Below are 14,768 nucleotides of genomic sequence, written 5' to 3'. Positions count from 1 at the left end.
TTTGTGAATAACAAAGGATGCTCTCATCACTCCCGTCATTCAGGACATTCCAAGGGTTTTAGGAGCTCAGTGCCAGGAACCAGAGACAAAGACCAAATATATGTTTTTTTATTATACCACACCCACTAATCTCCTTTATATATACATAAAGAGCTCCTAGAAACAAATGGTAAAAGACCAATAATATATATTTTAAAAAAGGCAAAATATGGACTGGTCACAAAAAAAGGAAAATATGAATGACCTTAAACTTACGAAAGGATGCCCAATCTCACTCATAATAAAAGAAGTGCAAATTAAAACTGTACCGAGGTATAATGTTTTGCCTATCAGACTGGCAAAAATCCAACATAGCCATTTGGTGAGGGTGCAGGAGAACCGACACTTTCATATACTGATACAGTCCTTAGGAAAGCAATTTGGTATTATCTATCAAACTTATAAATGTGTTTACCTTTTGGTCCAACAACCCCATTTCTGGGAATTTATTCTACAAATGAACCTGCATATAAATATAATGACCTACATATCAGGTTATTCATTGCAGTATTGTTTGTAATGACATCGGGAAAATCTCAAGTATCCATCAATATGGGATGGGTTAAATAGACTATGGTACATCTGTATAAGGGAGTGACAAACTACTGAAAAGGTTGAGGAAGCTCTCGGTGTACTGAAATGGAAAGATTCCTAAGATATATTGCTCAGTGAAGATTTAAGGTATACAGTGGTAGATGTTATATGAAAACCATAGCTGAACACACAGGGTGTCTACTGTGCTTTGAATTCTTCACCAACACTTCATTTTCTCTGTTAGTGCATTGTCATCAGTGGAGAAAGTGGCTCTGGGAAGACGGAAAGCGCCCACCTGATAGTTCAGCATTTGACTTTCTTGGGAAAGGTATTGACGACCTGCTTTCTGTATCGTGGTTAGAGGACTGCGTATTTTCTAAATAATGGAAATACTGGGTTTTATTAGGGGTTACATAGAAACATTCCATCTTTGTTATGTTCACCTCCTGATCGCTAGGCCTCTTAAGATGTCAGCATGTCCTCCACCTTTCACATAGTGAAGAAAATAATGCCAGCACCAATTTACTAGATTATTGGCAATTAAGTTTTCATGTTTTCAGTGTAATACAAACATTCAGCCATTAAGTAGTAAAAGTGGTTAAACATTAGGAGCAGGAGCAGGGAGCGCCACTAAAGAGATTAAAGGGTCGGAAATAGAGCTCTCTGAACAAAAGTTGAGGGAAATGGAAATTCTCAGCTTGGGGAAATGGACATCAAAGGGTTAGCTTTAAAGATACCCTAGCAGTTGCTTATACTCAGAATTAGTGTATTAGGAGACTAGGAACAAATTTAAGAGTATTTTTTACAGATGAGGTTTATTGAATATTATAGTGAATAACTGAGAAAAGTGATGGTATCTCTCTATTTAAAATTCTTTCTGGGCTTCCCTGGTGGCGCAGTGGTTGGGGGTCCGCCTGCTGATGCAGGGGACACAGGTTCATGTCCCGGTCCAGGAAGATCCCACGTGCCGCAGAGCGGCTGGGCCTGTGAGCCATAGCCGCGGAGCCTGCACGTCCGGAGCCTGTGCTCCGCAACGGGAGAGGCCACAACAGTGAGAGGCCCGCGTACCACCAAAAAAAAAATTCTTTCTAAGCGCTTCAGGCATTTTATCTGTCAAGAATTTTAAGAGAAGTGTAGTTGGTTGTAAAAACTAATGACCTAATCTAGCCTCATCTGATGCTTGTACATCTGGGGAAATGCTCATCAGAGAAAACAATGCTGGTGATTGATGCTAATTTCCCCAAATGGAGTTTTTCCCCCAGAGGATAAATGTGAAATCTGTGGACTGGGTGGTGTGGGTGGACCTTGCGTGGCAGCTCTATTGAAGTAATGTTTCTGGAGGCTCCTCCTGACTGTTCTTGTTTGGCACAGGCAAATAATCAGACCTTGAGAGAGAAAATTCTGCAAGTCAACTCTCTGGTGGAAGCCTTTGGAAATGCATGCACTGCCATCAATGACAATTCCAGCCGTTTTGGAAAATATCTGGAAATGATGTTTACACCAACTGGAGCTGTGATGGGGGCAAGAATCTCTGAATATCTCCTTGAAAAATCCAGAGTTATAAAACAGGCAGCGTAGGTGCACTATTTTCTCGCTCTGGCTTTGCGCTACAATACAGACTGGGCGGCTTTGGGAATTTTCATGGCTCCATTCACCCTTGTTCTTAGCATCCTTGCCCCCCATCCCCACCCCCAGCCTCCCCAAGAGCAAGGAATTATTTAAGCAGAGGATAAGTGGTGACTTCTAACCTAAAAGATGTTTACAAGCAGAGTAGAAAGGGCTGGGTGGGATTACAGTGGGATAGGTATGCCCGTTCTTCCTGAGTTTGTTATACCAGGTAGAATTTAACAATATGCAGTTACTTTTAAAAATCATTAGGTCCCTTAAAATTGAGCTTGTCTATCAAAAAAAAAGCACTGAGAATATTCCACATGTTCATTTTTTCCCTAGATTGAGAGAGGAAAAAAACTTTTGTTTTAAGAAGAGCAGTATAGCAATAGTCCAATAGCATGGACTGCCCCTGGTTCAAGTGCTGGCTCTGACCTTGACTATGTGACCCTGGGTATGTCCCCTATCCTCTCTGTGCCTCCTCTGTGAAATGGAGATGCTACTAGAGCCTACCTCATGGGTTTATTGTGAAGATCAGTGAGTTTGTTTATATAAAATGACTTCAAAAAGTACGTGGGTTGGTATATGTGATCAGAGAGTTAGCCACTGTTATTACTGTTGCAGGACACCAGACTTCCTCAGGGGCCTGGCTCCCTTCATGCATTAATCAGTAATTATCTGTTGAATTCCCGCTGTGTGCCAGTGCTGTGCTCTCTGTTGGAGTTGCAAGAGTGAACAAAATAGACGAGGTCCCAGTGTTCATGGGGCTTGGAGTGGATAGGGGATGGAAGATGGGTGGGCGGCCAGGGTCGGGGTGATGGGGTGGCAGGGGAATCGCAGGCATTAAGCACAAAAAACTGTAAATGCAGACCAAGTGTGATAAGTACCAGGAAGCAAAGTAAGGTGCTGTGAAGGTAAAACAGGAGAAAGGGCAGTAACCTAGTCCAGGAAGAGAGGGCTCCCTGTGTAAGAGACGTTGAATCTGAGGATCACTAAGAGTGAGCCAATGAGATGAGATGGAGACAGGAGTGGGGAGGAGGGAGAGAGGAGCAAAGACAAGACTGAGGCAGGTCCTGCAGGGCTTTGGAACCAGGCTGAGGAACCTGATTCTAAAGGCAATAATAGGAAGCCATTTGACATTTTCAAGAAGGGGAGTCTCGAAAACCAACTTGCATTTTGATATAATGAAATAATGGCTCTGGCTTCAGTGGGGCAAATGGATTGGAGGAGATGCGAGAAGTACAGTTACGACATTGAGACCACTAGGAGGCTGGTTTCAAATCCATGTGAGCGGGAACGTTAGCCTGCGCTGAGGTGGTAGTGGTGGAGATGGGGATGCAGGGGAGCTGATGCATCTGAGAAATACCGTGCAGGTAGAACCCACAGGACTTGTTTTAGGTTCAGAGCCCCAGCATCTTCTTTTATCATATACCTGCAGTTTCCTCACAAAATAGGGACTGACATGAAAATTAAACAAATGTACCGAAGGCTAGAGTCAGTCATTTTAGCTTCCGTGTGGTGTCTCGATTAATTTTTATGAGGTCCCTACTTCTTTCTTCCCAAATTAGGGTGATTTTAAAGTTTAGGGAGCTACATCTGAGAGAATGGAAATTATAGTTTTCTGTGTTCAAATGTAAAGTGGTCTTTTATAAGGAAAATGTGAGGAGGGTTCCAGTCACAGCAATGTCACTTATTAATATAACTATCCTTATACCTTACTTTCCTCATATGCAAAAAGGGCATGATAAAGCCAACCTCACAGGGCTGTTATGAGAATTAAATGAGATGATATGTGATTTTTACCAAATATAGAATCTGAAACATAATTGGTACCTAATAAACCATAACTTATTATTATTAAATTTAGTCAATATGATAGCACTAATGGATAAAGTAGACTGAAGACATTGGATGAGGAGAAGATGGGACCTGTGCAAGTTCTGTTTGTCTGACCTTTCTGGTCCTGTCCTCCTCCAGCACATAGTAGGATTCTCCTTCTTGGAACCCTGTGGCTGGATACGGTCATAGGACTAGTTCTGGCAAATGCGCGTTTAATGGAAAGACCCTCCAGAGTGCTGGCAAAGTGCAAGATGGTGGCTGCTCCATCAGCTCGGGCCCAGTGACTTTGATGAGCAACCCCCCCACCCCCTGCACCGTGACCCACAGTAGACAAGTACTCTGAGCAAGTACTCTTAGCAAGAAGCTAAGACTTTATTGAGTTAAGCCACTAAGATCTTGGGATGTTTGTTACTGCAACCAGATGGATGTCAGTAAGCAAAGCTTGGAAGAATTGAGCGCTGGAAGTATCTGCAAAAGTCTATAGGAAGGTAGGACCACAACGGGTCAGCCAATGCCTGCACTTCTACCAGAGGCGGAAGAACAACTGTCATTCATGCGGGGCATACCAGTTCATGAGGCCCTGTAAAGGCCTTCCCGTCTCAGTGAATGGTTGCCACCATCACCAGATACTCAAGGTAGAAAACTGGGAAGCAACCTCCAGGTCCCTTTCCCTCACCACCCTCATTCATTCTATCTGGATAGTCTTTTAGTTGTTTTTCCAAAACATATCTTTAAGTTTACCCTTGTTCTCCATCATCCCTGCCATTACCCTGTCCCAGTCACTCACTGTCTCACCAGATCCTCCTAATTGGTCTCCTTGCATCCATCTTAACTTCTTACAGTCTAGTCACACACTTACAGTTTAAGACACTTCAAAGAATTCTAATTGCATAATCAACAAAATCCTCATTATGGCCTGACAAGGCCTTGTGTGGGCTGACCCTGCCCACCTGCTTCTCACCAGCCTTCCTTTGTTCTACATGGATATCATGCTCAGAGCCTTTTCGTATACACTGCTCCCTCTCTTGGGGATGCTCTCCCCCTTCTCTCTGTAGCTCCTCCCAGTCCCTTCTCATGCTTCACAGTTTGATTTTAGTGTCATTTCCTTCCAGAGTCCTTCCCTTGACTTGACGCAAGTGGCCCTCACCCCACAGCATTGTTCATCTCAGTCTCTTGTTTGTTTCTTTCATAGCCCTCATCACCAGTTTCCCCGTTGATTCATCTGACTCCATCACTAGAAGGAAGCTCCAGAGGGCGTGAATCCTCTGAGTCCTGTATCCCTGGCACCTAGTGCAGTGCCTGCCATGCTTGGCACTCAATAAGCTTATTAGTTCAGTGAACAAATGGGTGAGAAATGGCAAGTAGAGACATCTAGAACACAGGGCAGAGCTAAGAATGTATCAGAAGAGCTTGGACAGGATGAACAACCAGAGGAAGACTAGGATATCCAGGAGATGCTGAAGAAAAGAGTGGGGCCCTTGTCACAGATAGGGACAAGGAGTATAAGGAAGACAGGTTTCTTCCACAGAGCTACGTTGGCCAAGGTGAGGATTTGAGAAAATCCTGGGGCATCAACAGGAGAGAATGACCTCCTCCAAAGGAGAGAAAGGGATGCAGAGCAGGACTTTTCAAACTATCTTTGCTGAAAGACTAGCTTCTGCAAAAAATACTGGGTTGGGCTTCCCTGTTGGCGCAGTAGTTGAGAGTCCGCCTGCCGATGCAGGGGACACGGGTTCGTGCCCTGGTCCAGGAAGATCCCACATGCCACGGAGCGGCTGGGCCCGTGAGCCATGGCCGCTGAGCCTGCGCGTCGGAGCCTGTGCTTCGCAACGGGAGAGGCCACAGCAGTGAGAGGCCCGCATACCGCAAAAAAAAAAAAAAAAAATTATTGGGTCAGCCCAAAAATTTGTTTGGGTTTTTTCTTAAGATGTTACGGAAAAATCCAAACGAACTTTTGGGCCACCCCAATAGTAGTTCACAATCTATTGTGAACCAATACTTTCGTAAAATGTAATTAAAATGTGTTATCAGAAAAATTATCATACTCTTAGATGTCATAGCAATATCACTTACTATAAAATGTCTAGACATAGACTTTCTAGTTCCTTGTCTTATCATAGCTGACAGCAATCCACAGACCACACTGAGAGCAGCACCCATCCGAAAGAACCCTGGCCAGGGTGGCCTAAAAGAGGGTGCATAGCAGGAGACCAGGGGACGGATGCAAGCCATTTTGAATCATATTTGAGAGAATACAAGTTTGAGAGAGTAGTCACCTCTCTTCTGCAACCAATTCCCCTCCCTAACTTGCTGTACACCTGGCTAGCTGCTTCCTGTCTTGGGCTTCAGTAAAGTAGGGAGTTTGGCTGATCTCTCTAAGCTGGACATCACTGTCTCTGAAGCAACATGGGCTACAAACAGAAGACGAGTGGCACAGACGCGTAGTCATTTGTTCTGGAAAGATCGCTAAACATATGTAACCTGAGCTGTTACCTATAAATGTTCCATTCTCTAAAACCTCCTTCTGCATATAGTAAACATAAGTGTGTTTAATAGTGTGACATTGTGGCAATTACTATACTAATCCTATCACTATTGCTATTCTGTAATTGGGAAGTAGCATATTTAATTGCCTGTAAATGCAAATTTGCTACAGAATAATATTTTGCACAGAAAGGAAACTATATAAATTACTTGGAGTGGGGAAGCCCAGAATATATTGTTAGTAATGTCCCTTTCCTTTTATTTTTTTCCAGGGGAGAGAAAAATTTTCACATATTTTACTATATTTATGCTGGCCTTTATCACCAAAAGAAACTTTCTGAGTTCAGACTTCCTGAGGAAAAGCCTCCTAGGTAAGTGTCGGGGGTTTTAGTTGTTAATTTTTAATGAATATACAATTAGCAATGGACAAAACTTGGAAATAGTGCGGTTCTCCTAACTGGACACTCAGTCCCTTTAGCTGAAATGCCCACATGGGATGGCAGGAACTACATCTCCCTTTGCATTTTCTAGAAAGTTCAAAAACTCAACTGCAACCATTTTACTCAGCATGTGCACCATTATTTTATCACTGTAAGGAAATGCCCTTGCAAAGAAGGAGCCCAATGATGCCCTGGTATTTGGGGTGCCATTTCCAAGTCAGTGCTCATTCTGTTTGGTCATACTCTCTGTAGGTACATAGCTGATGAAACTGGAAGGGTGATGCACGACATAACTTCCAAGGAGTCTTACAGAAGACAGTTTGAAGCAATTCAGCATTGCTTCAGGATTATAGGGTTCACTGACAAGGTAAGTGATTGTCAGCGGAGGAAGAAACTCAAGTGTTAATATTCTTGGGTGAATGTGAGTGAAGATATGAATGTTCTAACTTGGGGCTGGACACTTGCTTTTCAAATGCCACGCTGGTCATGTTATAAGGTCTTGCTACTCAAAAGTGTGATGCGTGGATGAGAAACATTGTCATTACACAAGACTTGTTAGAAATGCAGACTCTCAGATCCAACTAAGGACAGCAGAATCAGAATCTCCATTTTAATAAGATGCGAGGTGAACATTAAAATATAAGTACCCTTGTGAGTGCCACGTGCCTGTGAATTGTTGTCACTGTCACCAGTTCACGCCAGCTGTGATAACAAACACCTAAACAATGCTGCCCTTTTCTGAGTTGGGGTTGTTCCAGCCGTTAGAGTGAATTGTGTAATAGGAGTATAGGAATATGTAGGTTACCCCCAAGCCACAGGAGTATATTTATGCAAGTAGTTCCTTGTGCCCCCAAACAAATTAATTTAAACCTTTTCAACTTTCTTGCAGTCACTTCCTTCTCCATGGCACACAGTTGCACATTATTAGCCATAGCTCTAAGTACTGTACTACCCTTATCATACTAGATACAGGCTGTCTCTATTAAATATATGCCAGAGGTGACAGAAAATATTTATCACTCTAGGCTCAAATATTACTCTGTGGTACATTTATGTCATAGTTTCTGGGCTTCTTGCCATCAATTTTGTAAAATATACAGATTCTTTTGCTTTTCCAACAAAGGAGGTGAATGATTAGGAGGTAAGTGAGAGTGTTTAAATCTTCAGGGATTAGATTACAAGACACTTGAGTTACCCTGGGACAGCCACTCTGGATAAAGGATTGCTTTTGTAATCTATTGAGTTTGGCCAGCCCTTTCCTCCCCAGCATAGTTGATTTTAGTCATAAAAATACTTTTCTTCTTTCTAGCCAGCTGTTAATTTTCTCTGTCAGCCTCCCATAGACTTTAAACTGACAGACAGTGGAAAATCCCAAGTCAGATACAAATAGAAATATATTTCCCTTGGCTCCTTAGAGGAGAGCAACTAAACAGGTTCCAGCGTTGTTAAAGGACCTTTATGGTTATTAATTTATAGAGCTGGTTGTTATCAAAGGTGCATCACCAGAAAAGTCGAAGTTCAGTGAAGATGGCAGTAGAGCCATTTAAAGTCACCTGGGTCATGCCCAAGTGTTTAGGGACATACTTTCTTGAAAGGGTACAGGAACAGTAGAGAAGTCAGTCATAGGGTTAATAATATTTTGCATTCCATAAGTACAATCATGGTTGCAGAATACTGTGGAGAGATTGGTACTAGCTCTAAAGGAAAGGCTATAATATCAGCCCTGTCCAATGATAGAAATGTGCTGCAAATAATAATAAAACAGATGCTGTTTTAAGATAACAAAATTAAAAATGTTAAGTATGTATCCTTGAAGTAAGCCATCCCTAACCCCTATGGGAAAAAAAGTCTAGTAGAAATGAATGAATGGCTGCATAAATAGATATGAAAATAAAGAAACATGAAAGATGGTGAACATTTTAAATTTGTGCCTGGTCTGGACTGTTGAATGAATAACCAGACTGGAATTATATGTATATGTGTAGGTATTCACCATGTCCACTGTTAATTCATACTGGAAATAAACACAATTTATGTCAGTTAGCCCTGGAAATGGAAGGAAGAGTCTAGATCTTATCTTTCTTATCCTTAATTCTTTGGTTATATCTCTGTCTATATCTCTATAGACAAACCATTTTGCTGAATCGACTCAGTTTGCTTTATGTTTGTAAACTCAAAGTAGTTTGACTACATTCAGAAAGATTCAGTTGACTGTAGTCAGGCAGTAGATGCTAAATAGCTGATGTAACAGAATTTCTCTTAAGTTTTCTGAGGGACATTTCTAGACAGAGCTTGAATGAGCTGGTCAATTTAATAAAAATTATGGATGGTCCCTATCCTTTCTTATAATGTCACTAATTCGGATGCCCTTCAGTTTTTACAAAACCCTTAGAGCTCCTGGACTCAGGAGCATGAATTAAGTTCTGGGACACCAGCCAAAAGTACCTGAAAGAACCCTTGACCCTACGTTTGTTGTAAAGAAACGTCACTGGTGGAAGGAATCTTCCAATAACAATGAAGTCCCTCATGGGGGTGGGGGGTTATACTTAAAACCCTATGATAAAGATCAGTGCTTTTCTACTCTTTGTTTGTTTGGGTTTTTGTTTGTTTGTTTTTTCCTTAACATCTTTATTGGAGTATAATTGCTTTACAATGTTGTGTTAGTTGCTGCTGTATAACAAAATGAATCAGCTATACATATACATATATCCCCATATCCCCTCCCTCTTGCATCTCCCTCCCACCCTCCCTATTCCATCTACTCTTATTTTTGGATTAAACCATACTGTTTTTGTTTAATATTATGCTTGTCTTGCTGGTATATGAATTATCATAACATATTAAATAAATTGAGTTTTAAGTATGTTTATGTTTAATACTACATGAAGAATTTTTGACAGGTTATCTGTGATGGTCAAGATTGGACATTTACTGCAGATCCCTTGATGAAGAGGTCAGGGAGAAGGCTTTGCGATTAGGGCAAAGTTTTTTTCCTTTTCTTCAAAACAGATTATGAATTGGGAGAGTACTGCTGAGAATAGACTGAGGGTTATATGTTAAAATGTTAATTGGGGGTGTTGAGGATTTCAAGTGTCTTAAAGACAATAGGACTTACCATTGACTTTAAAAACAAAAAACCTTTATTGATGTATGATTGACATGCCAAAAAAATTTTTTCTAAACCAACTACTGACTTGCAAGTTACAAATGTTGTGAGCCTCTGAGAAGGGAACTGAGTAAAGGCATTGGAATAGAGCCTGTAAGGGAGAAGGCCCTTCAGCTGGGCCTAATGCAGTGCTTTGGGCAAAACTGGTGAAAAACTCAAGGCATTAAAAAAGAAGCACGGTAAAGAGAGACTGAGAGGGCAAGTAAATTCCTAGGGATACCAGAGACACAACTGCCACGAGATGCCCATGAACCCAGCCAGAGGTAATTTCCTTAAATCAGCTCCAGGCTAACAGAGAAAACCAGGATTCTTCTCAACTTTCCACTTAGCCTCAACTCTATGGAGAGAATACCTATCTCGGTGAAAGAAGTATCTTCTGAGAAAAAGAGAGAAGCCAAGACCATACATCCTGCATGGGGCTTTGGTGGAGAAATGCTTCCCCACTTTTGCTGATTGGTGGTGAAACTGAATTCACACTCATCAACAGTGAATTGGGAAACCTAATTGGAGGAGTTGTTAGACTTCTTAATACATTTTCCTGTTTTGAGTGAAGTGATTCCATTTCATCATATAGAAAGTTGGAAATTGGTAAGAAATAAAAAGAGAGCAGCTTAGCAAGATTCTATAGGAAAGGCAGGGTTACCAGGAAAGGCTTCATAGCTAGAGATGAGGCAAGAGAAAATGAGCAAGGTAAGGAAGGTGAAAAATCCTTCCCAGGCTGGCTATGTGGGGAAGAGAAGAGACATTGGATTAAGTATTAGGGAGGGAGGAATAACCCCACAGATGGACATACTACTGATTGAACTCTACCCTTATATGTAATGTTTTGACCTGAACACAGGAGTGGATGTAGGTTCCTAGGCCAGAAAAGAAGAACTAATTAGCCCAAGAATGGGACTAAAGAGTCAAGTGGAATAACCTGGAAATGGAGCAGGGGGGCACTGTAAGGCTGATACCTCCGTAATGAGGTGATGAGCGTTGGTCACCCCTTCTGGAGTTCCCTTCTCTGAACCGAGGAAGGAGACCCAATCTGCTGTTAACTTCAGTCTTTTGCACAGTGCTTGAACCCCAAAATTTTTGCTGAAGGTTATAGGTAGTTCTCCTCTTTGAAAGAGGAAATCTGAGCATTATGCTGAAAAGAATATTGTCAAAGACACAAAAGGTGAGGGTGTGGTCTTTGACTGTCATTTCCTTTGGGGATGGTCATCCCAGTGGTGAAATGCCTGGAAGCCTTATTTTGGGAGGTTTTATAGCTTGTATAGTTATACATGGGATGTGTGTGTGTGTGTGTGTGTGTGTGTGTGTGTGTGTGTGTGTGTGTGTGTGTGTCTGTGTCTCTGTATGTTTTAATTAGAAGAAATACTTTTTTCCCTAAGTGTATTGAGAGTTTTAGATAAGCTCTTTTTCAATGCATTTTTTTAAATTAATTAATTTATTTTTGGCTGTGTTGGGTGTTCGTTGCTATGTGCGGGCTTTCTCTAGTTGCGGTTAGCGGGGGCTACCCTTCGTTGCTGTGCCCGGGCTTCTCATTGCAGTGGCTTCTCCTGTTGTGGAGCACGCGCTCTAGGCACGCAGGCTCAGTTGTTGTGGCTCGCGGGCTCTAGAGTGCAGGCTCAGTAGCTGTGGTGCATGGGCTTAGTTGCTCCGCAGCATGTGGGGTCTTCCCAGACCAGGGCCCAAACCTGTGTCCCCTTCATTGGCAGACGGATTTTTAACCACTGTGCCACAGATAAGCTCTTGAGATAACTGTGTATAGAAATGACAGATATAGAACTCACTGCTGTGGAGTCTCTGTTTTACTGTCAGGGATCTGCTTCTGTGGGGAGTTGCTGGATGCATTCTGTAAGCCTCACACTGTATTGATCAAGGTAATGAGGTGCTGTCATGTTAAATCCATGCTAGTCCCAGAAAACCTGTTTGGTAGGTGTTCTCCTTAGCCACTTTTAAGTTGTGTGATTAAAACAGTGATTCTTGAAGTCAGGAACATGACATCTTGCCTTTGATTTAGGAGTTTGAAGAACAGTATTTTTCTATAGTGGAAGCCCAGTTTAAAATTCTCATTTGTGGGCTTCCCTGGTGGCGCAGTGGCCTGCCGATGCAGGGGACAGGGGTTCGTGCCCCGGTCCGGGAAGATCCCACAAGCCGCAGAGCGGCTAGGCCCGTGAGGCATGGCCGCTGAGCCTGCGGGTCCGGAGCCTGTGCTCCGCAACGGGAGAGGCCACAACAGTAAGAGGCCTGTGTACCACAAAAAAAAAAAAAAAAAAAAAAAAAATTTTCATTTGTCTTTGTAGCATTGTCATGTATCCAGCAGATGTCACTGTTACAGTCCGTGTTCAGCTTTTTGGCTTTACTGAGCCTTGTTTGCAGGAAGGCTCGATTTGGAGACAATGCTTTATCAATGGTCTGATGATAGTTCCTATTAGTTTGCTGCTATGTATAGTACTAAATCAAGTTCCCTGCCAGAGTATTTTTTGTGGAAGTACTTTTCTCTATCTATAAGCATAATATGCAGAAATTTCCTGGCTATATATTTCATTTCTCACCTACAGGAAATGCAAATATTTAAATAAATAATTGTACTTTATTTATTTTACCATTAATGATACTCATGTATTCCACTTTCAGTATAAAAGAGGACTTAGAGCAGCTGAACTTTTTTTACCCCCATCACTTCTGTTTTTACCAAATGTGTGGAGTTTTCTTCCCCACACCAACCAATTCTCCTACAATTCAATTCAATTCTGACACTGTCTGACCTGGAGTTAGCTTCTGATCGCACAAGTTAGGGGCTTTGTCCCACAAGACTGCCCCCACTTCAGGTACCAGCTGCAATTCCCATGTTCTCATATTTCTGATGGACTGGCTGTAAATTGGGAGTTCCCAAGACCTCCCCCTCCTCAGGTTCAATAATTTGATAGAAGGACTCACAGAACTCAGGAAAACGGTTTACTTACTATTACTGGTTTATTATAAAGGATACAACTCAGGAACAGACAAATGGAAGAGATGCATAGGGCAAGGTATTGGGAGAGGGGACACCACCTCCTTTCACCACCTTCCTGTGCTTGCCAACCCAGAAGTGCTCCAAGCCTCGTCAATTAGGGATTTTAGTGGAGGCTCCATTACATACGCATGACTGATCAAGCCATTGCCTACTGAGGATTAACTCCATCTCCAGCCAGTATCCCCTCCTTGAGGTGCGGGGTTCCACTAAAAGTTCCAACCCTTGAATCACTACGTTGGTGCCTCTGGCAACCAGCCCTTCCCCCACCTATCCTCCGAGAGTCACCTCATTAGCACAGACTCAAGTGTGGTTGAAAGGGGCTTATCGTGAATAACAAAGAACACCCTTCTCAACCCTATCACTCAGAAAATTCCTGGAGTTTTAGAAACTCTTGTGCCAGAAATGAGTATGAAGACCAAATATACATTGGGCTGGCCAGAAAGTTCATAAAAACCCGAATGAACTTTTTGGCCAACCCAATATTATTATATTAAAACACCACAGATAATTTCTGGTGAGTCTTTCAAAAGATTTTCTGACCTCATTCATGACCATGTACTCCATAATTCAACTTCGAATGTTCTAGTGAAACATCAGTGAATGCCCTGCCAACTATTTCATAAAAGCTATATTCAGAAGAGGTTAAGGAAACATATCCACTCTTGTTTTGAAGAAAGAACCATACCTGAATTAGGGAGCTGGTATTAGTTAGGGTGAAAGGCTAAAAGTGGCTGAAAGAACAAAGATCAGTTCTCTCTAATGTAAGCATTCCAAGGCAAGAGTTTCAGGTTGTACAACATCACTGTTCCATCAGGTCATCGGTCTCAGGCACCCTAATCAGTGGTGCGGTTGAGGTTGGGTTGCTGGGAGCTCCATCCAGCAATAACGGACAAAATGCCTGGAGGAAGCAGGCTTCATTCTGTAAGGCAGGCCTGGAAATGGCCCGTGTTGCTCTGCTTGCTCCTTTCTTAAGAATTTAGTTACGTGGCCTAACTGCAAGGGAGGCTTGGAAAATCTTTTGTGTGCCTGGGAGAAGGGGGAGGATGGACGTTGGTGGACAGCTAGCAGTTTGCACCACAGCACAAGTGATCTAATTGACTGACAGTGACCAAACATGGTTCTTGATGTCCTTTTCAGGAGGTGCACTCGGTGTACAGAATTTTGGCTGGGATTTTGAATATTGGAAACATTGAGTTTGCAGCGATTTCCTCTCAACATCAAACTGATAAAAGTGAGGTGCCCAACGCAGAAGCCTTGGAAAATGGTAATTATTTGACGCCTGTGCACTGTGTGGCTAAAGTACACGTTTCTTTCACTTTGGGAGTTTTTCAGGACTCTGAAGCATGGTGTTTTGTTGCTGGTCGTTCAACTGGCTCTGGGTGTTTTCACTAACCAGTATTTCCCAGAGGCTGTCTTGTAGAACATCAGTGTTCTTTTCATAAGTGGCAAATAGATGTTCTTCAGAAAAGAATTCCATGCCGGGTAACTCTGGGCAGTGATTCTCACCAGCGGCTGCTTTTGAAAATCATCTACAAATTTTTGAAAAAAATGCGAGAGGTTGGACCTCACTCTAAAGTCACTGAATCAGCATCTGCAGGGGACAGAGTTGGGACCTATTTATTTTTAAAGTTCCGCAGGTAGTAATGGCAGCACA

At 42.3% G+C, this 14,768-nt stretch overlaps 1 protein-coding gene across 1 annotated transcript in view; it reads left to right on the top strand.

Moving 5' to 3' along the window:
- Nucleotides 1-14,768, top strand: part of MYO3B (myosin IIIB) — a 399,378-nt gene that overhangs the window by 190,096 nt on the left and 194,514 nt on the right. The window contains exons 14-18 of the mRNA XM_073806955.1: nt 818-901; nt 1,945-2,147; nt 6,777-6,875; nt 7,197-7,311; nt 14,252-14,378. Of these exons, the coding sequence (XP_073663056.1) occupies nt 818-901; nt 1,945-2,147; nt 6,777-6,875; nt 7,197-7,311; nt 14,252-14,378 (628 nt within the window). The remainder of the gene's footprint in view (nt 1-817; nt 902-1,944; nt 2,148-6,776; nt 6,876-7,196; nt 7,312-14,251; nt 14,379-14,768) is intronic.

The sequence above is a fragment of the Tursiops truncatus genome, chromosome 7 (genome assembly GCF_011762595.2).
Source record: "Tursiops truncatus isolate mTurTru1 chromosome 7, mTurTru1.mat.Y, whole genome shotgun sequence".
Lineage (NCBI taxonomy): Eukaryota > Metazoa > Chordata > Mammalia > Artiodactyla > Delphinidae > Tursiops > Tursiops truncatus.
This window is presented reverse-complemented; position numbering and strand designations above follow the sequence as displayed.